We start from the raw sequence: 26,683 nt of genomic DNA, 5'->3' as shown, positions 1-26,683 counted from the left end.
ACAGCGCCTGAAATAATCGGTCACCATCAGGACAAGCCCGAGCAACGCAGAAGGCCCTTCGCGTCGCCAGCCCCGCAGAGACAGAGAGCAGGGGTGGCCGCAGGGCGGGGGCAGGAGCAACTGAGGGACCCGGCTCTGCGGGACAAAGTTTCAGACCTGTGTGGTGACGGGTTCTGGAGGCCGACGGTGGCTGTGGTCATCCAACGGTGGGAGCGTGTTCGGTACCCCTGACACGAGCCCTTAACGTGGGTGACATGGTGGATGTCCAGTCGCGTATCTTACCACAATGAAAAAGGATTTAATTAATGAAATAGAAAACACAACAAAGGGGCGCCTGGGTGGCTCAGTGGGTTAAGCCTCTGCCTTCCACTCAGGTCATGATCTCAGGGTCCTGGGATTGAGCCCCACATCTGGTTCTCTGCTCAGCAGGGAGCCTGCTTCCCTCTCTCTCTCTCTCTCTGCCTGTCTCTCTGCCTACTTGTGATCTCTGTCAAATGAATAAATAAAATCTTTTTAAAAAAAAAGAAAAGAAAAGAAAACACAACAAAGCCAACAGGGTGGGGAGGGATAACAAAAGAATAAGCTGTATGATTTCACATATATAAAAATCTAAAATGGGCAAAATTAAACTTTACTTTTTAAAAAAGATTTTTATTTATTTATTTATTTATTGAGAGCCAGTGAGTGAGCAGGGAGGGGCAGAGGGAGAGGGAGAGAGAATCTCAAGCCAAACTCCCTGCTGAGTGCAAGGCTCTCCATCCCAGGACCCTGGGATTGTGACCTGAGCCACCCAGGTGTCCCTGTTTTTATTTTTGTGCACGCTGCTGCAATACACTTTTTAAAAGTTTTATTTATTTGACAGAGTGAGAGAGAGCACACAAGCAGGGGCAGAGGGAGAGGGAGAAGTAGGCTCCCCGCTGAGCAGGGAGCCCGATGCGGGGCTTGATCCCAGGACCCTGAGACCATGACCTGAGCCGAAGGCAGAGGCTTACCCCGCTGAGCCCCCCGGGCGTCCCTGTAATACACTCTTCAAGCACACATGGAGAATTCACAAAAATTAAATATGCCCGGGAAATGGGACGAACGTCAGTGAATTCTAGGAGCTGCTATGATAGCCCTGCTTGGAGCCCTGTGCCCTGCACCCAAGCCCAGCTCCTCTGGGGGCGGGGATGGCGGGGGGGGGGGACTTGCCAACCGCTCACAGCAGGGACCTCCATGACAGGGGCTGCCCAGCTGCGGAAGGCACCCACCCCCCACCCCGGGCGGCTCCCGGTGATTATGGGCCACCGAGTTTGTGCAGCAACCGCTGCATCCGCTGCATCCGCTGCCTCCGAGCCCCCGGAAGGGGCCGAGGCCACAGCCCACTCAGCCTTCTTCCCAGCTGGTCCCGTGTCCTCACCGCCCTTCCCCGCACAGCCCTCAGCCTCAGCAACCTGCGGGAGCCCCAGCTAGGACGGCTGCCTGTCTGCACTCGGCCCGCCGGCTGCCCTCCCAGCCAGCCGCGGGCGAGGCAGGGGCAGGAAGGAGGTCCTGGAGGGCGAGGCCCCTCTGTCCTTCACTGAGGCGGGAGGCCAGGGGGGTTTCCTGGCAGGTGAGGCGGGCCAGCAGCCTTTGTTCCCATCTCACCTTTTGCTAAGTGAGGAGCCCACAAGCTTTGATTTGAGCTGACGGTCTGGGCCAGAGCCGAGCTCTGGAGGGGGTGGGGGGCTGAAGAACAACCCTCCCAGGCCTTGCCCTTCACGGTTTCCCTTTTCCAAGCCGCAGCCCCCCCAGCAAGGCCTCGCCCTAGAGACGGAAATTCCGATGCAGCTGGAAAGGGTGCTCAAGGGTCCCGAGAGACGAGGGATGGGAGGAGGAAAGTGGGTGCGTGTCCCCCCAGATCAACCCACGCACCATCCAATCTGTCCATCCGAGACAAACCTGCAGTCAAGGGGCTGGGACCTGCCATCCTCAAACATAAACTGGGCTTTATTTACAAAGGACTGCCCGCTGGGGCTCCCGGATCCAGGCCGGGACTCTCCCGGGTGCAGCCCCAGCGAGGCCTAGCCGTCGGGCCGGGGGGCCCCGGACCCCGACCCCGGGCCCAGCCCGCGCGCGCAGCAGCAGCCGCACAGACAGCGGTGCAAGCCGGCCAGGTTCCAGCGGGAGGCCGGGCTCTGGGGCGCGAGGCTGCCGGCGCTGCTCCCCGGGGTGCTGGGGCTGGGGCGCTCCTTCGGCCGCCGCCTCCGGGACCGCCGAGGCGGGGGGCCCCTGTTGGCCTCGTCCTCCTCCTGCTCATCCTTCTCCCCCTTGTGCTTCCTCAGGCTCCGCTTCTGCCTCCGGGCCCGCGCCAGGCCGGGCTCTTCTTCCTTGGGGAATCCGAGAGTGAGGCGTGACCCATCCCGCCACCCACGGGGCCTCGGTGTCTGAGGGGGCAAGTGAGGCAGAGAAGGACCGAGGTCGGAGGGGAGGTCAGCGAAGCCTGCCCTTCCCCCTTGGGGACCGCGGGCAAGTCCCCAGACAGCCCTGCCCGGGCGCTCAGCCTTCCGTGGATGGCAGCGGGCGCCAGGGTGTTCCTTCGAGGCTCCTGACACAGATCAGATGCTGCGGTTAAACAAGACTCATTCTGTGAGGCAGATCCTGCCCCCCAAGAGGTCCCCTCTGGAAATCTGGCTGCTCCTGATTCAGGGGACGGATATATCACTGTGATCGGGGGATGGATATGTCCCCGTGATTGTGATGGTTTCCGAGTACTCGTACCTTCCACCCGGCAAACCTGCGCTTCAGAAAGGAGCAACTTGCGGGTCAGCGACCGCGGCCCCCGACGGAGCGGCCTCAGCCCACAGGCCGCTAAGTCCCTCCAGCAGCCGGTTTCCTGCCCAGAAATGTTGCGAGGAAGCCCCGGAGGAGGGGTGAAAAGGGGATCCGGGACTGAAGCAGTTGTGGGGGAGGCCCTGGGGTCAGACACCCGGCTAGGCACCGAGCATCTCCGCTTCTGACCCATGTCATCTTGGGAGAGTTTTGTCCCTTGCCGGTGCCTCAGTTTCTTTATCTGAAAAATCGGGACAATGACAGCATCTACCCAGGTGGCGTGTGTAAGCTTTCCATTCCTGTTGGCCTTTTATTCTGGAAGCAGTCATTTGAGCCAGGCTTAGTGAGCGCGTGGGCTGGAAGGATGCGGAGCAGCTCGGGAAGGTGGCCGCAGGACGTTGCCCGGGCGGTGGCGGACACGGGCTGTGGGCCCCCAGGGGAGGCGGGCTCCGGGGAAGCCACTCACGCTGCTCAGCTCCCGGCTCCCTTGGTAGCCGAGGTCATCCGTGAAGCTGTGGACGGACGTTGAGGAGCCCGCACAGGACTTGAAGGAGGGATCTCCCGGCCCTGGGGCTCCCCTAGCTTCTTTGGTCCCCTGAGGGAGAGGAGGGGTCAGGGGGTGCCGCCCACACTGAGCAGGACCCTGCCTTGCCCCTGCCTGGGCCCCAGCCGGCCCCTGACCTCGAGGGTGGAAGATGAGGGCGTGTTCTCTTTCTTCCTCATGATCGTGAAGTCCTGGGAGCGCGAATGCGGAGAGTCGGCGTGTCCCCTGCCTGCCCGTCGCACACTCAACAGTTCTAGTCTCCATGTCCTCACAGAACTGGTTGTCACAGCAACAGGAGGGCGGATGCCCAGGGCCAGGGTTCCGGGGGTGGGGGCCGCTCTGAGGGGCCGAGAGGCACGCGCGCCCGTGCGCACACACACTCCTGCTTCGCTTCTCGCAGGAGGAGGCTGGAAATGCTCGCTCCCCGGCCCTGACCCACCAGGGCCAGCGGAAGGAAGACTGGGCTTAACTGCAGACCGCGGCCCGGTTCCGAAAGTGGCGCTGACCCTCCAAGGGCTTCAAGACGAGGCTGATGCAGCCGAGAACTTCAGGGGCCGGGTCTGTCTGAGATAGTCAAGGGACCCAAGGACTTAGAAGGGCCCCTGCGACGTCTGTGCCAAGAGCCCGAGCCTCCTCTCCCTTTCTCCTCTCCTCAACCGCGACGCTGCGATATGTAACCCTTCGCAGGACCTTAGGGTCCCTTTGAAAGTTCCTGGAGGGCGTTTGGGAGAAAACTGAATATGGGCTCTGCAGCACAAAATCATAGATTATGTCAGCGTCAAACTTTGTGGGTGCAGTAATGTTGTTGTAATTCCGGGAGGAAATCTTGTTTTTGGCTCTGGGATGTGCCCAGGCAGGGGGGCCTAAGGCAACCTTCAAGATTTCTGCTCATCCCGGTGCCAGCCCAGTCTGCAGATCTGAGGAATGCTCTCAAGTAGCGAGGAAGGAGTGATGGGCTTGGAGAGGCCAACCCAGTCCCCCGGGACGCAGGGCGGGGGGAGTAGAGGGACGGGAAGGGGGGAAAGGGCCTATGCCAGGGAGCCTGGGATAGGGCTGAGGGGCTGTGGCTAGGCTCAGAGGGAACCTGTAGTCTGAGAACACACAGGATCAATGTCTTAATGGATGCCAGAAAGGAAAAGTTTTGATAACCAGGGGGCACCTGGGTGGGTCACTCAGTTAAGAGACCGACTCTTGATTTCGGCTCGGGACATGATCTCAGAGTGGTGAGATCGAGCCCCACATCAGGCCCCACGCTCGGCACAGAGTCTGCTTGAGTTTCTCTCCTTTTTCCTCTGCCCTTCCTCTTTCTCTCTCCCTCTAAAATAAATTTATTTGGCTCAGTTCGATAAGTGTCTGCCTTCAGCTCAGGTAATGATCTCAGGGTCCCGGGATCGAGTCCCGCATTGAGCTCCCTGCTCAGTGGAGAGCCTGTTTGTCTCTCTGCCTCTGCTCCCTCTGCTTGTGCTCTCTCTCTGTTAAATAAATAAATAAAATCCTTTAAAAAATAAAACACTAGATGGCAAAGAAAGGTATACTTTTAAAAAATAAAATAAATAAATAAAATCTTTAAAATATACTCTTCTGATGATTCCTAAGGACTTCCCATAGCTAAGAGAGAGAGAGAAAAAAAGTACTGATCACGAATCACCATGCGTCTGGCATGTCAGGAGTCCTCCCGAAAAGTAGAGATCGCTCTGGAGACAGTGACCAGGAGGGCATGCATTAGTAGAGATCAAGTCGTTGCTGGTCTGTGGAGAAAGGGCTGGACACAGAAATGCAGCCTGGTTCCAGAAGAATGAAACAGCTGCCGGCAGTTCCTGGGCATCGAAATTTGCATCCAGAATTTAGACTCACTGTTTCAGTATTTGATTTTTTTCACTGAGAATATAAGCCTGAGTTATTTGTGTAAAATAACACGAGGTCATTGCATGATTCCACTGACAGGAAGTACCTAAAGTAATCAAATTCATAGAAACAGGAAGTAGAGTAGTGGTTGCCAGGGCTGGGGCAGGAGACAGGAACGGGCATTACTACTTGGTGGGTTTGGAGTTTCGGTTCACGAAGTTGAGAACTTTCTGGAAAGAGAAAACTTTCTGGAGAGAGATGGTGACGATGCTTGACAACGAACAATGTGGACGTCCCTCATGCTACTGAACTCCATCCTCTAACTGGTTAAACAGCAAATCCCACGTTCGATATATATTTCCCGCCAAAAAAAAAAAACTCTAAAAAAAGTTACAACATTGCTGTCATCCTGTGATTCTGGATGCTTCTTCTTCTTCTTTTTTTAAAGATTTTATTTATTTATTTGACAGAGAGAGATCACAAGTAGGCAGAGAGGCAGGCAGAGAGAGAGGAGGAAGCAGGCTCCCCACTGAGCAGAGAGGCCGATACAGGGCTCAATCCCAGGACCCTGGGATCATGACCTGAGCCGAAGGCAGAGGCTTTAACCCACGGAGCCTCCCAGGCGCCCCTCTGATGCTGCTTGAAGAGCTGCGCGGCTCCGAGTTAACCCATGGAGCACTTACGGAGCGCCCCGTCCGCCTCGCTTGTGCCCATCAGAGCCGCCTCCATCTGGCAGCGAGGCTCTTTCCGGGTGCCTGTCAGGCCGCCAGCCAAAAAACAGTTGGCCATTTCCTTCTCAGCTTAGCCACCCATGATCTCGGTTTCTTTCTTGTTCCCGATCCCGAAAGAGAGGTCGGTGGGCAGCGTGGGCTCCACCTTGACCATCGAGGGGAACAGGGCGGGAAGGCAGCAAGCCGCGCACACGGGCCCCACACGCCTGGCCTTCTGGCACACGGCTCCCTGCACGCCTAACAAGGTTCTACCCAATCTCTCGGTCTGTGGTTCCTCTGAGGTGGCAGGAAGCAACCGTATTTGTTTGGGAGTCTTTCAGCAGAAACATTTCCATTACGATTGGTTGTGAAACCTCTCCTCTAGCCGGAGCAGGTTCTAAGAAGGAGAACATAGACAGAGATGGTGTGTCTTCACCAGCCCCGGCCTCCGAGGCTCTCCGATCCGCACGGGTGTGGCAGGGTGCCGGGGGTGAACTGGTCTCTTAGCCCAGCACTTTCCAAGGTTTTCTCTGGTTCTAGAGAAATAAAGGAAAAAGACTTCTATAATTCCAAGCAGCCTCACTTGGATATAGATCCCTTTAGTGAACCGTGTTTGCCACTGTCGGTGGGGGCAGAGGTGACATGTTCTGTCCTAACTCTGGTATCTATTTCTTTCCCGAATGTCCACAGTCCACATGTGGGCCCAAAGCACCAAGAGGCAGAATTTCACAGGCAGGATGAACTGCGTGTTTTAGAAAACATTATAATTAAAATGAAGAATCCTTATTTAGGGAAAAGACGCAATGAAGAGAATGTGAAGGTAGACCAGGCCTTGGAAGCCCCATACTAAACTTTTTTAGACACAGTACAGGGGTGCCTGGGGGGCTCAGTGGGTTAAGATCAGGTCATGATCTCAGGGTCCTAGGATCGAACCCCACATAGGGCTGTCTGCTCAGTGGGGAGCCTGCTTCCCCCTCTCTCTCTCCCTGCCTCTCTACTTGTGATCTCTCTCTGTCAAATAAAATCTTAAAAAAAACCCACTCAGGGCAGTGTAATGAATCTGTTTACCTGTCCCCCATCCCTGGCAGCCCCCCACCATTTCAAGATGCAGGTCAAGTGCATCTTCTACGTGCTTGTTCTCTTGGAAACTAGCATGGGGTTGGTGACAGTAAGAAGTTAGTGAAAGCGATTGCTTTTTGTCCCAGTAACTCGCACTGATCAAAAGTTTGGAAGTGACAAAGTGGGCAAGAAGGAATGGTTTGTTTGGCTAAAGCAGAGAGGAGTTGGGATGACAGTGAGGATCTTGGCTTCAGACAAAGGGATATGATTCCATGAACAATGTGAAGCACTGGTGTGTGTGTGTGTGGTGTGTGTACGCGCGCACGTGTGTTCAATCGTACTTGACATTCCATTCGCCTTTTCACTCTAGTCATGGGGCTATCTGACCCCATCACTAGGTTCTAAGCTCCTTGAGGGCGAACCATACTGTGTCTGTGTCTCCCATAGTGACTATCACGGCTCTTGGTACATGACAGGTGCCCCCCAAAACGGAGGCTCAGGGGATCCACGCATGAACAAGGGACTCAACCAGAAGGGGCAGAGGCAGAAGTGTCCGTGAATAAACGGGCAAAGTAAGGATGGAGACATTCCTGTCCTGGATGCAGAGGGGCTATTGGTAGGCAATGTCGACGGCGTGTGCTGAAGATATATTCCTTTTGTGTGCTGCTGAGTCCCAGCAACAAGGACATCCACACTTGGTATTTCTGCAAGCCTGGAGAAATTGCCATGAAAACAATGCTTTGAAAAGGAAAAAAAGTCCCTCAATCAGCAAGGATTTTTTTTTTTTAAGATTTTATTTATTTGACAGACAGAGATCACAAGCAGGCAGAGAGGCAGGCTGGGGTGGGGTGTAAGCAGGCTCCCCGCTGAGCAGAGCCCGATGCGGGGCTCGATCCCAGAACCCCAGGATCATGACCTGAGCCGAAGGCAGAGGCTTCACCCACGGAGCCCCGGCGCCCCGGGGGGACTTCGGCAGCACCTCCTTTGCGCGCAGCATCGCTGCAGGGCCGCGGGCTGAGTGCGGGGAGAAAGGGCGCGTCCTCACGAAGACAGGCCGTGGAAGCAAGCTCAAGCCCAGCGCCGAGGGAGCGACGGGGTCGGGCAAAGCCGGGGCAGCCTGCGGGGCGTGGGACGGCACGGGGCGGAGGAGCGGGACGCAGACTGCGCCCGAACCAAGGCAGAAAACGTGCGTTTCTCCGCAGGAGCGTGAAGCCCCCCAAGGAGGCTCCTCTGCCGCGCTCCGGGCCCGGGGCAGCGCGGGCGCAAGAACGGCCTCCCCAAGGCAGCGCCGCCCGCAGACCCAGGCCGGGGAGCGCTGTGGTCGGCCGCGCCCGGCACCGTCCGCGACCTGCACGCCCGGGGCTGCCGGGTCTCGTCTCGGACCAGAGAACCGGGACAGAAGTGACCGCCGTGAGGGTGCGCGCCGGAGCCCGCAGCCCCGGTTCCCGACGCGGAGCCCGGACACCCGCCCCCAGAGCGCCGCCTGCGGGGTCTGCCCGGAGGAGCCCAGACGCGCGCGCCCTGCGAGAACACGGCCGCGGGGCTCCCGGCGGGCGCGGCGAGGCCACCACTGCCCTTCCCGGCGTCGAAGGCTCGAGAAGCTCGGGGCCCGGCGACTTCCGGGACGCAGGGAGGACCCCGTCCGCCGCCGGGAAGCAGAAAAGAAGCCGCCAGCCCTGGGGGGAGGAGCCTCCCCTGGGTGGTAGTTCGCCGGCGCCCGCGACGCCGCAGACTGCGGACCCAGCCGGAAGGCACCTGCCCCGGGGCGGCCGCGCGCGGTGGCGCAGACCCGCTCGGGTCCCCCGCGCAGCTGGACGCCGCAGAGCCGGAGGCGGGGCCTGGTCCGGAACTACAATTCCCAGGAGGCATCGCGCGAAGCACTGAGATTTCCGGCCCGAGCTCCCTTCCGGCTTTTGGGCTGCTGACGCTGTCTTCCGGTCTTGGTGGCCCCCCGAAAGGCCTGTGGGATGCGCACGGTGAGTATCGAGCCCTGGGGGTGCGGGCGGGGCGCCTCCCGGGTCCGCACGGTGCCCGGCGGCGGAGGGGTTTCTCAGCCGCGGCGGGGGCGGGAGGGACGCCCTGGCGGGGGAGCCCTAACCCGGAGGAACCCACGCAAGGGAGGTGGGGGCCCGGGCAGGGGCGTAGGGAGGACCCCGTGGGGCTGGGCGGAGGACGCCTGTGCGGGGGTCCCCGGCACCCCCCACCCGCCGACGGCAAGAGGGCGGGGGCGCTGGGAGGAGGGCGATCCCGGCGTGTGGCTCAGCCCCGCGGGCTGACGGGGACGGGGCTGCTGCTTTGCTGGACTTGGTAAGGGGCTGCCGGGAGGGCTGCGGGGCGCGTCCGTGCTGGGGCTGACCGCCCACGGCGTTTTCCCGCCAAGATGAGGCTGCTGGCGTGCGTGGTGTTGGCGCTCTGTGCTGTCAGTCATGCGGAGGAAGGAGCGCGGCTGCTGGCCTCCAAGTCGCTGCTGAACAGATACGCCGTGGAGGGGCGCGACCTGACCTTGCAGTACAACATCTACAATGTCGGCTCCAGGTGAGGGGCCGGGGGCTGCAGGCGGGCGCTTCTCCTTCCCAGCCGGCCGGACACCTGTGGGGGCCTGCAGCGACAGGTGTCAGCGTCAGGGAACGCTCTGCTGGACCTAATTCGCCCAAGCGCCCAGGAACCTCTCCCACTTGTCGGAGCTGGGAGAGTGTCTGAGGTGGGGAGGAAGGATGAGCGCGAAATGGGGAGCGGAGGAGGATCCCGGTCCCTGCCTCGGGCTTGCGGGTTCGCTTCCTTCCTGCCGTTAACCTGGAAGCACGTGGGTTGCCGTTTTAAACTTTTATTTGCTTTCACTCTCCCTTCCACGTGCGTCCTGCTCCTGGTCCCCTCCGTACCTACGACGCATGCACACATAGAAATTGGGGCAGGAGAGACGGTGGGCCCGTTCCTTCCTTGGTGCGTCTCAGCCAGAGAATCCAGTCCGTGACCCAGACTCTCCAGTGCAGCAAACCCGACTTACTGTGGGCTCATGCCTGGCTTGTGTAGTTCTGGTTTTTTAGGACAAGCACGCAGATCTAATCGGTGATTACTTTTTTAAAAGATTTTTTTTATTCATTTGACGGAGAGAGAAAGTGAGAGAGGGAACACAAGCAGGGGGAGTGGGAGAGGGAAAAGCAGACTTCCCGCCAGGCAGGGAGCCTGATGCGGGGCTCGATCCCAGGACTCGGGGATCATGACCCAAGCTGAAGGCAGACAGTTAATGACGGACCCCCTCAGGCGCCCCAAGAGTTTATTGTTAAGTAATCTCTCCACCCAACAAGGGGCTCGAACTCAGAACCCCAAGGTCAAGAGTCCTGTGCTCGCTCCCGCGACTGAGCCAGCGGGGCGCCACCAGTTGCCGGTTACTGTACTTCTGGGTCCGTTGCTTACGAAGCTCTCTCGTCCCTCCGTTTCGCAGCGCTGCGTTGGACGTGGAGTTATCTGATGATTCCTTCCCTCCCGAGGACTTTGGCATCGTCTCCGGAATGCTCAATGTCAAGTGGGACCGGATTGCCCCGTATCCTTGACGCTGGGTGTGAAGGCTGGTGTTGGGGCAGACACGGACACATTGCCAGCCAAACAGCAAGGTCACTGCACATAGTCTGGCTGCGTGTGGCTGTTCTGTCACCTCTCCCGAAGAGACGGGACGGTAGAAAATGGAGTGTGATCAGGGGGAGACCTGGGGAAGGAGGGTCCTCGAGGTCAGGTTATAAGTTGCTACGGCACAGTCTCTGGGGAACAGGTGCACATTTAGGAGTTTGTGGCTGGACGAGGGTATTTAAGCTGCTTTTAGGAGAAAGTCAGTTGACAGCTAGCATGGAGCCCACGGGGCGCCTAAAGATACTTCTTGCCGGGTGGGTCTCTTTCTGGCCTCCACCAGTTAGTTCCCGAGTGGAATTAGATAAAACTCTTCCCCCGTGAATGAAAGTATTTAGATTTTCTGGTGAGGGTAAGTGTTCTTTCTTTTTCTTTTCTTTCTTTTTCTTTTTTTAAGATTTTATTGATTTATCTGAGAGGGAAACACAGCGAGAGGGGGAACACAAGCAGGGGGTGTGGGAGAGGGAGAAGCAGGCTTCCCGCCGAGCAGGGAGCCTGATGTGCTCGATCCCAGGACCCTGGAATCATGACCTGAGCTGAAGGCAGACGCTTCACAACTGAGCCACCCAGGCGCCCCTCTTGTTTGTTTGTTCGTTTGTATTTTCGGTCCTCCCTCAGTTAGTGAAAGAATTTCTGTGAAAATGACTTTTCCAGTCGTCATATGTGTTGCTTTGAACGCTGACTTCGGAAACCCCAGGACCGAGTCCAGCTTGAACCCGCGTATTGCATGTCTCGGAGACCCCTTGTGCTGGGCTGGGATGACGTCCTGTCACACCCCGCGTTTCAAGCCTAGAGAAGGGTCTGTGCTGGTTACTCCCGCGGAGGACTGCAGGCATGAAGCCCCCGTGCGGGCCCCCCTTTCTGTGGACGGCGCATCCAGCCTCCACGGTGAGGGGGTGTTTCACCAGCTTCAGCGGCATGTCCTTGCTTCCTTGACGGCCGGCCCAGCGCCAGCAACGTCTCCCACACCGTGGTCCTGCGCCCGCTCAAGGCCGGCTATTTCAACTTTACCTCGGCCACCGTGACCTACCTGGCCCAGGAGGACGGGCCCGTTGTGGTAAGTTGCCCAAACCTTAGCCAGACGGGCCTAGATCTGCCTTCAGAAACGCAGAGACCCGCCAAGGCAGCCACCCCACACTCAGGATGGTAAGAAAGCCCAGAGGCTGGCGTGCCGCCTGGGGAAGCAAGGCGGTTTCAAACTGTAAAGCTCCAGAATGAAGCAGTTGAGATGGTGGGAGAGGAGAACCGTAGCCTCCTCCTTCTCCCCCGGTTTGCTTTTAACCTGGCCAGTGCTGCTCGCCGCATGGTGGGCGGTCACCGGTCGCCCGGGCCCCTCCCGCCCCACTGCTGCGTCCTCTCAGCTCATTCCCAGCCTCCGCTGACCGCCTTTCCCTTGCTTGGACCGCTCCTGCCGCAGCCGTGATTATCTTAGAGACTCTGGTCTCTGCCTCCAGCTTTCTGGCACATTCCGCCCACCCCGCCCTCTCTCGTTGTCATTCTTTCTCTGTTGGAAGGGACCCCCTCCTCTCGAGGCCCAGGAGGACTGCATGCCCTCGTTTCTGTCTTCTGCTTTTTCACCCCCGGTTCTGTCCTGCTCAGTCTTTCAGCAAGTGTTTGCTGACTGCATAGAAGTTTTTCGAGCCCTGACGGCCTCCTTGACCGGAGCGTGTGGTTGTCTGCTATCTCCGTGCCTCGTTTTCCTACGCGTAGGTCTTCAGCCAGTCCCGCTCCCGGTGCAGTCACCAACTCCTTGAGGCTGGGAACTAACTCTGTCTTAGATGACTGTTTCTCATGTATGATAGAAATAAATAGTAAATTGTCTTTCGATCGGTTGTTGAGAAGGTCGGCAGACACAGCCCCGATAGTGTGCTGGGATCTCGGGAACAGCCGGGAGTCTGTGACGGCCTCCGACAGGACACTGCACGTGGGCTGCCGGCTCCGCAGCGAGCGCGCAGCCCCGACGGCGCTCCGGTCAGCCGGAGGACCGAACCGAAGCGAAGAGCCCTCTGACGCTCACTGCGCTTTGTAAATTTTTTTTTTACCAACACGTGGACCCGCATTCTTGCAACCCTCGCTCAGTTCTCACATCCTGGGTCCTTCCTGCTTTCAGAACCGGCCCCAGGACTCCGGTTCTACCTGGTACTTGATAGGTTAAGAGACACCGAAGAGACACAGGCTGTTTGCAGTGTGCCCCGGCGCTCAGCCACTCTCCGGGGCGGGAATGCTCCTGGCCCCGGCCCCCCCGGCCGGTGTGCGTTTGGGTGAGGCTCCGTGGTCCTCCAGATGCCCCTCAGGTCGCGGGAGCCTCCTGTCCGTCGCGAGGCGTGGAAGAGCACGTCCACTGGAGGAACAGGGTAGCCACTGCCCAGGGCAAGTCCTTCCGTCACACACCTCGTCCTGCAGAGGGGCCGGGACAGAGAGGAAGGATTTGGTCTAATTTCAGCCTCACTCCTGGCCTGGCCTGTTGAGGACAAGCTCCTCGTGTGTCCCCTGGCTCCCGGTGGACTCCTTGACGGCACGCTGAGAATCGGGCGGCTCTCGTTCAGAAGCGTTCCCGCATCTTCTGGGCGCTCTCTTGCGCCTCTGGGAACCGAGAATGTCATGCTTTGGCTTGGGTTGGTCGGAGCTGCCCTTTCTCCCATGAGGAGGACTTGGATTTGCCCTAATGCCAGTCCTGTCTTCCTTTCAGATTGGCTTCACCAGCGCCCCCGGACAGGGAGGAATCCTGGCCCAGCGCGAGTTTGATAGGAGGTTCTCTCCGCATTTTGTAAGCTCCGCGCTGTCCTCTCCCTCTTTCCCTGGGTCCCTTTCGGTTGTGAGAACCTCCTGGCCTCCTTAGAAGATCCGTTTGGTTGGTTTCTCAGGTCTGACACAGCCACCACCGAGTGTCCTCATTTAGCCGTGATTAGAGATTCTTGGCCGTGAGATGACCATGACCAGAACCAAAAAACTGTCCTTTTCTCTGTGCATCCTCGAGTCAAGTCCCATCTTGGAGTCCTGGGTCTGTTTTGAGGTTTACAAGAACAAGTGTTTGACTCCGAGAGTTGCAGAGCACTGGGAAGGTTGAGTGGGAGCCCTAGTGGTCTAGAGAAGCTTCTCGTCCATTCTGGGTCCGGTCAGGCAGGGCCTGGGGCTCCATAGCTTGGAAGATGGGTCGGGCCGGAGAGAGCCCCTCCTGTTGGGAGCGGTCGGAGGCGCCTCTCCACCGGGCTCTGCCGAATGGGCCGCACCGCTCCTTCTCCCGCCGCTCTCCTTCCTGGCCCTGCCATGGCCTCACCCAGACTTGTAAACAAGGGCCTCTGTCCTCCACAGCTGGACTGGGCAGCCTTCGGGGTCATGACGCTGCCCTCCATCGGCGTCCCCCTGCTGCTGTGGTACTCCAGCAAGAGGAAATACGACACTCCCAAGACCAAGAAGAACTGAGGGCCTTCCTCGGGTCGCCCTGCCCAGGAGATCCGCGGGCTTTCCAGATGCCGAGGGTCTCTCGAGTGCGGTCTCTTGTCCCCCGGCCCTGGCACCTTCTGGATCCTGCGTGCTCTCAACCAGAGTGAAGGACCAGGCCTTGGGGTCTGTGAAAGCCTCCTCATTCCATCCCAACGCCATTTGGCGGGACCGCCTCCGGCAGGGAGCCTTGAGGGCCCTCAGTGCCCCTGCGGGCCGCGGTGTGAACTCTGAGGGGCGCAGGAGGGGGCTCCCCAGAGACTGCCTGACTCGACCCCCTTCCCCTCCCCGCCCCTCTCGGGAGAGGCAGGAAGGTCAGACGAAGGCTGAGGGATACTCAGAGGCTCCCCCGTCTCTGTTCTGGGCCGGAGGGCACTGACCAAATGGGGGTTTTCTAATAAAAACATGCCACGCTGACCCGTCTGCCTCCTCATCACCACTGGGCACCCCGGCTCCTGGGCAGGTGAGCGGACCTCCTGCCTGCTCGCTGTAGGCCTGTGGTTCCGTTATGCAGACGTCCGCCCCCCTGAATGCCTTTGCCTGCGTCCCTCCCCTCTCTGCTTTCGCCGCGCCGTTCCCGTCACCCTGACCGGTCCTTGCCTGCAGCCTCTCCACGGCGAGAGGACGCAGGGTGAGAGGAAGGTTTGTTCACTGACCTTGAAAGAACTACCTCTTGACCCCTGGTTCTAGCACTTTCTCTGCTTAACAACTAGCTTTTCTTTTTTTCTTTAAACTATTTAATCTCTACACCCATGGTGTGGCTCGAACTCACGACCCCGAGATCAGGAGTTGGGTGCTCCCCGACTGAGCCAGCCGGGCGCCCCAAGAACTAGCTTCTCTCTTTTTTTTTTTTTTAGATTTTTTATCTTATTTATTTTTTTTATTTGACAGAGATCACAAGTAGGCAGAGAGACAGGCAGAGAAAGAGAGTGGAGGAAGCAGGCTCCCCGCAGAGCAGAGAACCCGAGACGGGCCTTGATCCCAGGACCCTGAGATCATGACCTGAGCTGAAGGCAGAGGCTTAACCCACTGAGCCACCCGGGCGCCCCAAGAAACTAGCTTCTCTTAACTTGAATTCATTTTAGTTCCGCGCACCTGCAGCCCTTGAGCTGTGCCCTCAGCACGGCCTGTGGCAAGGCCGTGGTTCTGGCTGCCGGAGCAGCCGCTCTGAGCTGCCTCGGTCCGAGCCAGGAATGCCGTGGTCCGAGAACAGCCTCCCAGGCAGGAGGGAAACCCAACAAACACGCGCTTTGTTCCTGCCACCAAGTTGCCCAGTTTAGATGCTGTTGGGGGTTGAGGGGGGAGAGACTGCCCAACCGGTTTAACCTTTCCTGGGCCCGGCACACGAACCCAGGCCCCAGGAAGGATGAAAAGGACATGGAGACAAAGGGAGGCTCCCAGTGGAGTAGCCCTCTGCCAGCTCACCTCCCTCCTTCGGGAGCTGCGACTCGGACACCCCAGGACTGGCCAGGTCAGAGGGCGAGGACGATACGTTTGCTGTTGTTCGCTGTGTTCTGGGGCAGACGGGGGCTTTGCAGAGTGGGGGAAATTAACAGGTCAGAAGCTTGAGAACAAGGACAGGGAGGGAGCACCGGGCTGGTCGGACAGTGGTCGTCTTGCTCCCTAGGACTGGGACACGGGTCTCTGGAGGAGGGAACACACTCCTCTGTCCGCGTGGTCCCCGCTGGAAACTGAGGCGTCCACCTAGGGTGGGAGGCGCTGCGGTTTAGAGGACAGGATAGAAGCCGGGATAGGGTTCCTAACTCTGGAAGGTGCCACAGGAGCCTTCTTCCTAGCCCGAGCCCCAGGTGGTAACCCTTTCCCTCCAGCGGGGCGGTCTGCAGGGAGGCCGGGGGCACCCAGGTCTGACGCAGATGACGAGAGAAGCGTTGTGAAGGCAGCTGTTGTCACAGGCCCCTTGAACAAAGGCCAACGCCAGGCGCTTCCTCTGGAGAGATCAGGCTCCCTGCAGTCGGGCTGGAATGGGAGAGGAGGGCTGGAGGCTGGCACAGCCGGGAGACCTGTGGCAGACGCAGCGGGGATAGCTGGCCCTGGCTTGAGCCCTCTGGGCTTCCGGAAGGAATCTAATGGGAGACGACCGGCAGACGGCCCCCTCCACCCTCATGGAGACCACCCGGGGGAGGTGTGACCCGAAGGCAGTGCAGATGGGGGGGAAGGGACCTGCCGTCATGTCCCAGACCCTCCCGGACCAGCAACCCAGCCCTCCGCCTCCGTGGAGGCCAGACCTCCAGTTGGTGGCGGCTGCCCGCACCCCACCCCGGTGCCAGGAGGAGCCCGGGGTCCAGATCTCCACCTGCCTGACAGACTAGGCCCTGGGACTCCCCCTGTAGAAAGTCTGCGGGGACCGGGGTGGAGGAATACCCGAGAAGCCGATAGGACGGAAAGCCGCAAGGCCCGGTCCCCTGGGTTCTCTGGGACTTCACCGGTGACAGCCCAGAAAGCTGCCTGCCTCAGGTGGTTTGAGGGGAGGGTCCACAAGGACCCCCACCCATAAAATGAGGCGGGATCCCCTTGTGTCCTTGTGAAGCGAGGAAGGGCCCTTGGGGCTCCTGTGGAAAGGGCAGGGTTTCCACATGTGGCGGCAGCTGTCCCATCTGATTTCCGGGGCCAGCTCCGCCCACCAGGGGTCTTCTCACTCGGTCCTCTGGTCTCCCCGCTAAGGACCCGGGAGCAGGGCGTGGCGGCTGGCATGTCACCTGCACGAGGGCTGTGGGCGCAGCATTCCTGTCCCACTGCGGGCACACTTGGCACCCCAGGTCCCCACTTTACGGACAGGGAGTCAGGCTGCCGGCTTCCCCTGCCCTGTGAGGCTCCCGCTCAGGGAGCAGGCAGAGCAGCCCGTCCTGGACCACCAGGCCACAGGGCCCGAGAGGAGGAGGGTGGGGAGGGCCCTAAGGTCAGGACCCCCTCTGCCGGGGGGAGCAGTGAGGGGACTCAGTGCCCAGAAGCTGGGATGGGGTGGGGGAACCCCGCAGACACCCTGCCCTCCAGGCTCCCTCCCCCACCCCCCACCTCCCACCTGGAAGCTGCCTCTTAAAGGGACCAACAGAAGTTTTTTGTTTTTTTGTTTTTTTTTTTTAAAGATTTTATTTATTTATTTGACAGAGAGAGAGGTCACAAGTAGGCAGAGAGGCAGGCAGAGAGAGAGGAGGAAGCAGGCTCCCCGCGGAGCAGAGAGCCTGATGCGGGGCTCGATCCCAGGACCCTGAGATCGTGACCTGAGCCGAAGGCAGCGGCTTAATCCACTGAGCCACCCAGGCGCCCCAAGGGACCAACAGAAGTTTTGCAGCGGAACTGGAGAGAGGACAAAGGTCCTCCCTGGTCCTCGGAGGACCCTGCTGTTGAGGAGGTTTCCAGCTGTGGGCCTTCCCTGGGATGCTCTCTTTCTGCGCCCCTCAGCTGTCCCCGACACTGGACACTGGAGTGAGGGGGACGGTGCCTACAGAGTCTCCGGGTGACCCCAGCTTAGCGTCCTTCACCTGTTTCCACGTGGGCCCGAGTCCAGTGGCCGCTCTCTGTCCAGGGAGTGCGGAGGTCAGGGGACCCAGGGATCCTTGAGACCTGCCACGGTACGCAAGGGGTTAAAGGCCTGGGCACGGCACCCGGCTGGGGTGTTTGAAGTGGGGGAGGGCTGGAGCTGTTGAAGAAGCCACAGGTGCGGGTTGGAAGGAGTGTCCCAGGCTCCCATGCAACCTTAAAAGGACAAAGGCGGCGCACCCCCACCGAGACGCGGGACTGGGTTCTTAGAGAGGCTCCCTGTGCTGAAGCCAGCAGCCCACAGAGGAGCGGGGCTCCATCTTTGGGATACCTCCCGGGACCAGTGAGTTTCCCTCTTCCCTTGCCCTGGGCCCTCACCCCAGGAACGGGGATCCCCCTGAAGCAGAGCTCCTCGACCCCTCGACACCCAGAGGCCGCGCGCGTAACAGTCCTGCCAGCTCCGGCTTTCGGCACCCAGTTCCAATCAGAGTATCGTGTCTTTGGGGGAGGGTGCAAGTGTGTAGATGGGGGGGGCTCTCGAGTTCGGCCAAGAGTTCACACTCACTCTCAGATGACGGGTGATGCCAAGCCCTCCACGGGCGTCCTTAGAAGCCTCCCGATCCCCACTCATCCAGGCTCCCTCCTTCTAGGGCCTGACACGGGTCCCCATACCCTCGGGCACCCACTGTGAGATTTCAGGGGCCACAAGCTCCTGCCAGAGAATGAGGGACTCCCAGCTCCCAGGTCACCCGTCCCGTCCACCTCCCACTGTGACTGTCCCCTGAGACCTGATGGGTTCATTCCTTGGGACACAGTGGCCAAAGTCTTCTCAGGTGTGTCCCTCTGAACCTCAGAGCCTCTCTTGCCCCACCCTTCTGGCGCTGAAAACCCTGACCGCCTGCCAAGGATCAAGTGGGCCCTGCCCCAGGCTCTCCAGTCGGAGGAGCCCCTGGTAGGATGAGTTCCCAGGCCCAGGGGAAGGAGGAGGGCAGGGCCCTGGCTTCAGTTTGCAAACCAGTGAAACAAAAGAAGTGGTCAGCCTCGGAAGCCACAATTCCTGACCCCTGAGCCTGGCACATCCCAGAGGAGGGGCGGCTTCGGGCGGCTTCGGGCGGTGTCTGGAGCACACTTAGCCTGCCTTAAGCAGAGGGAGGTGAGCTCACCGGAGAGGGCTGGGGACGACCAGCTCTCTGGCTCTGGACTTCAGAATTAAGTACAAACAATAACATTGATAACTCTGCCCTGTGCGTCCTGCACGCAGGTGGGCGCCTCTCAGAAGTCAGCCTGGGGGGCTTCTGGGGGGCCCAGTGGGTTAAGTGCCTGCCTTCAGCTCAGGTCATGATCTTTTTTTTTTAAAGATTTTATTTATTTATTTGACAAAAAGAGATCACAAGTAGGCAGAGAGGTGGGGGTGGGGGGGCGGTGGAGAAGCAGGCTCCCCGCTAGCTTGATCCCAGCACCCTGAGATCATGACCTGAGCAGAAGGCAGAGGCTTAACCCACTGAGCCCCCCAGGCGTCCCATCAGGGCATGATCTTGATCAGGTCATGATCAGACTCCTTCTGCCCCTCCCCCTCCCCTGCTCTCTCTCTCTCTCAAATAAATAGATAAAATCTTTATTTTTTAATTTTTTAAGGATTTTATTTATTTAGTTGACAGAGAGACACAACAGAGAGAGGGAACACAAGCAGAGGGAATGGGAGAGGGGGATGCAGGCTTCCCACCAAGCAGAGAGCCCGATGCGGGGCTCAATCCCAGGACCCCAGGATCATGACCTGAGCCAAAGGCAGAGGCTTAACGACTGAGCCACGCAGGCGCCCCCTAATAAAATCTTTAAAAAATTTTTTTTTAATTAAAAGAAAAGTCATCCTGGAAGCCAGTGCGGGCAGATAGACGGCTTTTGCCTGTCTTACCCCCGACCCGCTAAGGGACCAACTGTGCGGGGTTTGTGCACAGACCCTCTGGGTCCTCCTCTCCAGCCAAGGAAAGGTCCGATGAACGAACGCCAGCCCTCGGCACACACACTTGGCCTTTGCCCTGTGGGCATCGGGATCCTACTGCCAGCGGCTGGCGGCACACCTTCGCGGCATCTCACGTGCTCCCCACTGAGAGACCGAGTTGCAGGAGGTTGGGGGTGCGGTCCGGGGTCCCGGGGTCCGGGGTGCGGTCAGGGGGCAGGGCGGAACCAGCTGTGCTCCTGCGGTTTCCCTGATCTGGGGCGAGGAGAAGCCCAGCTCTGGCCCTGTCTGCGGTCACTGCTGGATTCAGGACTCACTGTCCAGGGCAGAAGCAGCAGGAAGGTCACATTTTGAATCAACAGAGGGTTTTCCATGACCCTGTCCCCCCAGGGCTGGGAGAAGCCAGCCGACCAGGACATCTGGCTCTGTCTTCCTTCCCATTCTTTATTATCTGGTTCTTTTGGGGGTCTTCTTCCTGATTGTCACCTGGGGGAGACTCAGGACCCCAGGGCCAGGGCCAGGAAACCCCCAGGCTGTGAAGAGGGCTGAGCAGCCTCCCCCGCAGCCTCCCCCTCCGCCTCGATTTCTCTGGGCACCCATCTAATTGCCCCCTTTCTTGGGCTGGTGAAGGGGCAGACACAGGGGGTGTTGAAGAACAGGGCACTGTGGGGGCGCCTGGGTGGCTCAGTGGGTTAAAGCCTCTGCCTTCGGCTCAGGTCATGATCTCAGGGTCCTGGGATCGAGCCCCGCATCGGGCTCTCTGCTCGGCGGGAGCCTGCTTCCTCCTCTCTCTCTCTGCCTGCCTCTCTGCCTCCTTGTGATCTCTGTCTGTCAAATGAATAAATAAAATCTTTAATTAAGAAAAAAAAAAAAGAACAGCTGGGGATGCTGTACTTCGAGAGATGACCGTAGGGTCCCGCGACAGAGCGGGCGCCCAGGGGGTCCCACGACAACGCGGGCTCCGCACAGCTTAGCTCCTCCTTTGCGGGCTCCAGATCCCATTTAGGAAACGGCCTTGGGGACTTCAGCCCCTGCCCCATGCCTGGCGCCCAGTGCCTGCTCGGGATGCCCTGGACCTCAGCATCCCTCCTTGCGCACCTTCTTGTCCTTCCTGAGATTTGGAGACCCAGTTGCTCTAAATCAGGAGTCTGCAAACTTCTTCTGCAAAGACCCAGATACTAACTATTTTCGGCTTTGTGGGCCGGACGGTCTGTACGGCAGCTACAACTTTGCTGCCGTAGCGCCGACCCAGCCGCAGACCGTATGTAAGTGAATGAGCGGGCCGTGTTCCAAAATAGCCTTTATTTGTGCTCACTGAAATCTGAGTTTCATAGAATTTTTATGTGTCACAAGTAGTGTTCTTCTTTGGATTCCCCCCCACCATTCATTTAAGAAAGACAGCAGGACAGATCTGCCCCAGAGTCCACTAGCTGCTGCCCCTGTAGCCGGAGCACTCTGCCCCCGCTTCTCCCCCAGGCTCCGCTGGCCCTTCGTGCCCTGGATGCTGGCTACGGCCAGGCCCGTCCTTTCCTTCGGAGGGCGTTCACGGCCACAAGTCCCCGTCGTGCTGTGCCACTGTGCGCCTGCGAGCTCTCCGGACGTCTTGGTCTCAGACTTTTAAATAACGGAGATCTCTCTCTCTCTCTCTCTCTGTGTGCTCCCGTCCCAGCACCCCGGCGTGCCCCACAAAGTACGGGTGACCCGTGTGGTCAGTGGACGGCCCCCACTCCGAGCCGGAGCAGGAGACGCTGATGGTGTGCGCTGGTGGGGAAACCGTTCAATCCAGAGACAAGAGATAAAATGACTTCTTAGAGCCCCTTCCTGCTTTCCTCCCGGGCCTTCCTCTGGAGCATCCGACCCCAGACCTATTTCAGAGTCTCCTCTCTCTGCTCCGCAGAAGCGAGCTATGACATGATGGGATCTCATCTGGGGGCTAAATAAAGCCATTGTGCGAGAGCCAGCCCTGGCCACCGCCCGGCCCCATTTCCTGAGCTCCAGAGGCTGGGGGAGCCGGGAGGGGCCTGGCGGGAGCTGGCGGAGGAGAGGGGAGAAGGCGACCATGCAGGCAGCTTGCGTTTCAGAAAGTGGAAGGAGGAATGTCTCCGGGAGGGGTTGAGGCAGCCGTGCTGCTCCTCATCGCTCTGAAGGGCAGAATGGACGTTATTGACACTGTGGCGTGGAGGGGTGGCGTTGAGAGACCAGGACAAATGGAGAGAAATGGAATGAAGATACGAGGCAGAAGGAGCCCCATCGGGTACATTTGCACAGAGGGCGGAGGCCGGGAATGAGTGACGCAGGCGCTGGGCAAAGGTGGGTCTCCCAGAAGAGGCCAGATTCCAGCCGGCCGGAGCCCGAGGAGGAAGGGTGGGATTCAGGACCAGAGACTCTGTTGACCACGCAGCCTCTGCAGCAGGTAGCATCCCCAGGGACAGAGGGGAGGAAATGCTTCCCACCAAATCCAGCCCCACACCCCCCACTGGGGCGGGCGCAGTAGAACAGAAGCTGGGACCGGTGACTCGGGCCAGTCTGCCTCTCCTGTGAGGTCTCTGCCCCGTTTCCAGCTCCCCCTGCTCCTCTGTTCCCAGGGAGCACCCCGGGTCCACCGCAGCCTCTCACAACACTCTGTGTGCATCTGCCCCTCCCGGCCCCCGACCACCAGCTCCGGAGACCCTTCGAGGGCGGCTGAGGCTCTGGCCCTGACGGTGCCGCCCGTCCCATTTCCAGCGGGCACTCAGCGGCCCAGGCCGTGTTCGCAGACGAGAGAGAGCGGACCTGGCGGCTGGCTGCGGGCCCCACCCCCAGCCGTGGCTCCCCCGTGTGAGGAGCGGGCCCAGCTCTCCTGGCCTCTCCCTCCCCTCTGTCCGTCTGTCCCCAGAGCCGTCGGTGGGGCCACAGGTGCACCTGCCTTGGCCCGCTCACTCGCCGCCTTCCTTCCGCGCGGTGGCGGGGACGGCACAAGGTCCTCTCTCTGGTGCGGGGTGGAGCGAGGGGTGGGGACAGGTTGTAGGGACAGCGCGGGGAGTGGCTGGAAGGAACAGCCTTCCCGACAGTGGGACTTCTGGTGGGGCTGGTGAGGAGTAGGGGGGAGGCTGGGGGCCCTCGCCGAGAGCCGGCCAGTGGGGGAGGACTCTGGCTCCCCGCTTGCTGGTCCTCCTGGGCCCTCCCCGCAGCTCCACTGGGAGACTCGCACTAGCAGAAGGCCCCGCGGGGACAGGCAGCACCGCGGCCCGGCAGGAAAGGAGGGGTCCCGCCCGCCCCCCACCACCTGGGGTCCTTGGCACCTCATAGAGGAGTGCGGCGTCTCGGCTTCAACGTTAAGAGCTCCTGAGGGCTCTTGACTCCGAGAACACTGAGGCCGGCCGCGAGGGCTGCCCGGAGCGGGAGCGTTGGGCGGTGGGGGTAGCGCCCACGTCGGGACGGAAGAAACTTCCGGCTGCGCACAGTGGTGTCCCGCGAGCGCTGGAGAGAGGACTTTCGGTTCTGCTCCTTCCCCAGGACCAGCCTTGGAGGGGCGGAACCGTCTGTCTGCCTGGACTCCCCCCTTGAAGCTGACCACTCACCCCTGCAGAGCCCTCAAGGGCCACTCACTCCCTTCCCTCTTCCTGAGTTTTCTTTTCTTTTTTTTTTAAATTAAAGATTTTATTTATTTATTTGACAGAGAAAGATCACAAGTAGGCAGAGAGGCAGGGAGAGAGAGAGAGGGGGAAGCAGGCTCCTTGCTGAGCAGAGAGCCCGATGCGGGGCTCCACCCCAGGACCCTGAGATCATGACCTGAGCCGAAGCAGAGGCTTTAACCCACGGAGCCACCCAGGCGCCTTTTCCTGAGTTTTCTAAAGGGCTACGAGCTCACTCCTTCCACAGCCCTCAGCCTTCTGTCGCACCTCACTGGCCACTCCGGCCACTCAGTCATTTGTGATTTGGGCTTCTGTCTCTGCACACACACACACACACACATGCGTGCACACGGGCTGTGAATTCCTTGAGGACAGGAACAGTATCTGTCTCTTTGCTCGGCTGGGTTTTCTGCTGTGCCGGTCAGTGCCCAGGACATGGGAGCATCCTGGGGGAACAAGGATGTCCTCACGCCCTGGAGAGAGCACTGGACTGGGAGTCAGCGAAGCTGCTTACCCCTCCGGGCTCTGGGCCAGCCACGCCCAGCTCCGCGCCTCGGGAAAGGAAGGGTTGGCTGTGACACCCCCAGCCCCCTCCATCCCAGGATTCCAGGATTCTAGAACTCCTCTCGCCCCCTTTGTCTTCTTGACTCAGACTGGCCCGTGGGTGCCTCCCATGAACGGAGACGTCCCGGAGGTGTTCCTCGCAGGCGGAGACCTGGTGTCCCAAGGCCACACTCGCCACTGCCTGTCTGCAGTCGAGTCCAGAGAGCAGCTGGAGGAAGACGAGGAGGAGGAAGAGGAGGAGGAGGAGGGAAAAACAGAGAAGGGAGATGGCTTCCATGCTGTACCCCTCCGGAGGTCAGGGGCCTTCCGTGCCCATGGCCACAACCACAGCCTGTTCAAAAGACACAGCTGGGGGCCAGGCAGGGAGCTCCAAGATCCACTGAGCAGGTAACCCCTGTGGCCCCTGCCCTTCGTTTCCTTAAGTCCCAGACCCCGGAGAAAGGGGTTAGGCAGGGATGCTGGGAGCTGAGGACACCTGGGCCCTGGCCCTCCCTGGAGAGTCTGAACGCTGCCTGTCTCTGGCTTTTGGGGGAGATGATCTGCTTTTCACAGTGCGGCCCCCCTCGCTCCTCTCCGGCTGGTCTGGGGGCAGGCGGGGGAGGCCGTGGAGGAGAAGGGACAGGCCATATCTCCTCCACCTCCCACTCTGGGTTTCACTGACCCGTAAGGTGTGAACAGTAAGAGCTGGAAGGGACTCAGGGATCATGGGGCCCAAACTTGTCCCTGTGCAGCCGAGGGAATTGAGCCCAGAGAGCTTTGGAAAGTCCTTGAGCAGCGTCCCCAGGCTGGGGCATTGCTGGTTCTGGGCTGACCCAGACGCAGGACGTCGTAGGCAAGTCAGCACCGCGGCGCAGGGCGGGGAGAGGCCTGTGTGCGTCTTTCTGCTTGGCCGAAGACGGGGACCAGCTCTCCTCCTCTTCTGGAAAACCCCTGACCACTTCCCCAAAGACAGGGGAAGTCAGAGAGAAGGTCTGGGGGTCAACGTGGAGAGCTCAACGTGCCGGGCCTCTGAGAGGAGGCCCTGACTGCTTTGGTTGTGGTCCCCACGGGCAGGTTCCCTCCGCTTGGGTGAGTAGACCAAGCTCCTGGGCCCAGCTGGCTGAGCTGGGGGAAAGCAGAGGACCCTGTGCTAGGTCCCTGAACTGACGCAGCTGGGAAGCCTGGCCCACAGGGCTCATGGAACGTTCCAGAGAGCAGCTCGTGGGAGGCAGAGATGCCCTGGGGATCCCCATGGGGGCCCGGCTGTATCGCAGGGTCTTTGAGGGGTCACCTTTCACCATCAGGCACTGATTCTGCCCCTTGGGCTTTGGAGGGCAAAGCTGGGCATCGGCATCGGGGCGAGGAATGAGACTGCCGCTTCCCCGGGGTCCGACGGCGCCGGGGTCCTTTCTGGGGACAGTACCGCCCCGTGGCCAGCAGGGGCCACCCTTGCCCGCAGCTTCGCAAAAGCACAGCCCCAAAGGGCCAGTTTGGGTCTGGGCTGCATCTGGCCATCAGGAAGGGCCCGGTGGGGCGGTGTCCCTCCCTGGTGGCCATCACTAGCCACTAGGCACTGAGGGCAGAGGTGACCATGTGTGTTTCAGGCGTGAACTGCAGGCACCGGGATGCACGGGCGCCAGGGAGGCCGCCTTGCTACAGAGCCAAGAGGAGGAGCTGGACGCCTTTCTGGGACCGCAGCGCCAAGGCAGTCAGCCCGCCCGCGCGGTATGGACAAGCGGAGGCCAGAGCCTTCTCCCCATCTCCTGCCCCCTTGCCTGTCCAGCACCGCTCTGTGCCCCTTCTGTCCTGCCAGCTGCGGGTCTCTCTGTGCCCGGACCTCGTCCCGACTCCCACTCACTGAGGCTGTGTCTGCGGTGTGTGTAGCCCTCTGTCCGCCTCCCCGGGTGCACCACTCCTGGTGTCCTGCCCCTGCCTCTCTCTCTCCGACTCGCTGTCCCCACCTTCCTGAATCTGAGCTCTGGGCTGATGTGGGCCTCTCTGCTCCTCTCGTGAAAAGGCCCCTGTTCCCCTAATCGTGATGACCACTTCTTTCTGTGGGCCCCACGTTTCTCAGCTCGGAGCCCAACTTAGGACGTGTGGGATGAAACCGGGCGTCTCATGCCCCGGAAGGCGGTGATCTCTAACAAGAGAATCATAGACTGGCGGAGGAGAAAGGGCACAGAGTCTGCCCAGCCTTCTGGCTTAAGGGAACGCATCTGGCGGATCTCAAGCCAGGACCTAGGGACCCCTGGGGATACACAGGCCTTTAGGGGCACCCCTGGGTCGGCTAAGCTCAGTCCCTCCAGCTCTTCCTCTAGCTGGCCAGGGGCCCCAAAACCAGCCTCCTAGGGTCAGCCTGTGGCTTGGGGGAGAGGGTAAGGGAGATGGACCGCTGCGGGCAGTGGCTGGACGCTTCTCGTCCCGCCAGGGCCCCCTCCTGCCGGCATCCGCACGGCACCCCCCAGCACGGTGCTGCAGGAGGAACAGAGTGGGGAGGCAGACCAGCTTCCAGATCCTTCACGTACCTGCCAGAGGTTCTGGTTCATCAGGATAATAAAAACTGTCTTTTAAAGTTATGATTATTTTGAGGGGCGCCTGGGTGGCTCAGATGGCGTCTGCCTTCGGCTCAGGTCATGATCCCAGGGTCCTGGGATCGAGCCCTGCATCGGGATCTGCTCAGCGGGGAGCCTGCTTCTCCCTCCCACTCTGCCTGCTCTACTTGTGCTCTCTCAGTCTCTCTGTCAAATAAATAAAATCTTTAAAAAAGATTTTAGTTAAATTAAAAAAGATTAAGTTAAATTAAATTCAAATTAAAATTAAATAAAGTTATGATTATTTTGAAAAGAAAAACGAAAAGGGAAGGAAGTTCAAGTGCCCAGTACAGAGGCTGGCCCTCAGGCTGAGCCCAAGGACACTCAGATCCTGTCCCCTGCTCTCCCTCAGCCCTGCCTGCTCCCTACCTTCCTGCCCTGCTCCCTGCACATACCCTCCCCTCCCCTCCCCTCTCCTAATCTTCAAGCCCCTCCCCCTTGCGCCCCCCCCCCCCCCAGGTGTTGGTGTT

General features: G+C 59.7%; 2 protein-coding genes and 1 long non-coding RNA gene across 5 annotated transcripts in view; 2 read left to right on the top strand and 1 right to left on the bottom strand.

Moving 5' to 3' along the window:
• Positions 1–8,790: 8,790 nt before the first annotated feature.
• Positions 8,791–14,427, top strand: SSR2 (signal sequence receptor subunit 2). The gene is made up of 6 exons (XM_045983406.1): positions 8,791–8,924; positions 9,329–9,483; positions 10,391–10,489; positions 11,518–11,626; positions 13,259–13,336; positions 13,882–14,427. The coding sequence occupies exons 1-6, from the start codon at positions 8,916–8,918 to the stop codon at positions 13,990–13,992; spliced, it is 561 nt and encodes a 186-aa protein (XP_045839362.1). The 5' UTR covers positions 8,791–8,915; the 3' UTR covers positions 13,993–14,427.
• Positions 14,428–14,942: 515 nt separating this feature from the next.
• Positions 14,943–18,249, bottom strand: LOC123928414. Its single transcript, XR_006815693.1, has 3 exons — positions 18,074–18,249; positions 17,511–17,592; positions 14,943–15,987 (listed from the first exon to the last, which is right to left on the bottom strand). It is a non-coding gene; the product is annotated as an uncharacterized LOC123928414 (long non-coding RNA).
• Positions 18,250–21,605: 3,356 nt separating this feature from the next.
• ARHGEF2 (Rho/Rac guanine nucleotide exchange factor 2) overlaps positions 21,606–26,683 on the top strand; it is a 39,725-nt gene continuing 34,647 nt past the window's right edge. For 2 of the 3 annotated variants that reach the window (XM_045983553.1, XM_045983552.1), the window contains exons 1-3: positions 21,607–21,878; positions 23,732–24,030; positions 25,227–25,347. In XM_045983553.1, the coding sequence (XP_045839509.1) occupies positions 21,750–21,878; positions 23,732–24,030; positions 25,227–25,347 (549 nt within the window). In that variant the 5' untranslated portion in view covers positions 21,607–21,749. Of the gene's footprint in view, positions 21,879–23,731; positions 24,031–25,226; positions 25,348–26,683 lie in introns of all 3 variants that reach the window. The other variant, XM_045983554.1, reaches the window with a different exon arrangement.

This window comes from Meles meles, chromosome 17 (genome assembly GCF_922984935.1).
Source record: "Meles meles chromosome 17, mMelMel3.1 paternal haplotype, whole genome shotgun sequence".
NCBI lineage: Eukaryota > Metazoa > Chordata > Mammalia > Carnivora > Mustelidae > Meles > Meles meles.
The sequence above is the reverse complement of the archived record's forward strand: the minus strand, read 5'-3'. Positions and strand labels throughout refer to the sequence as shown.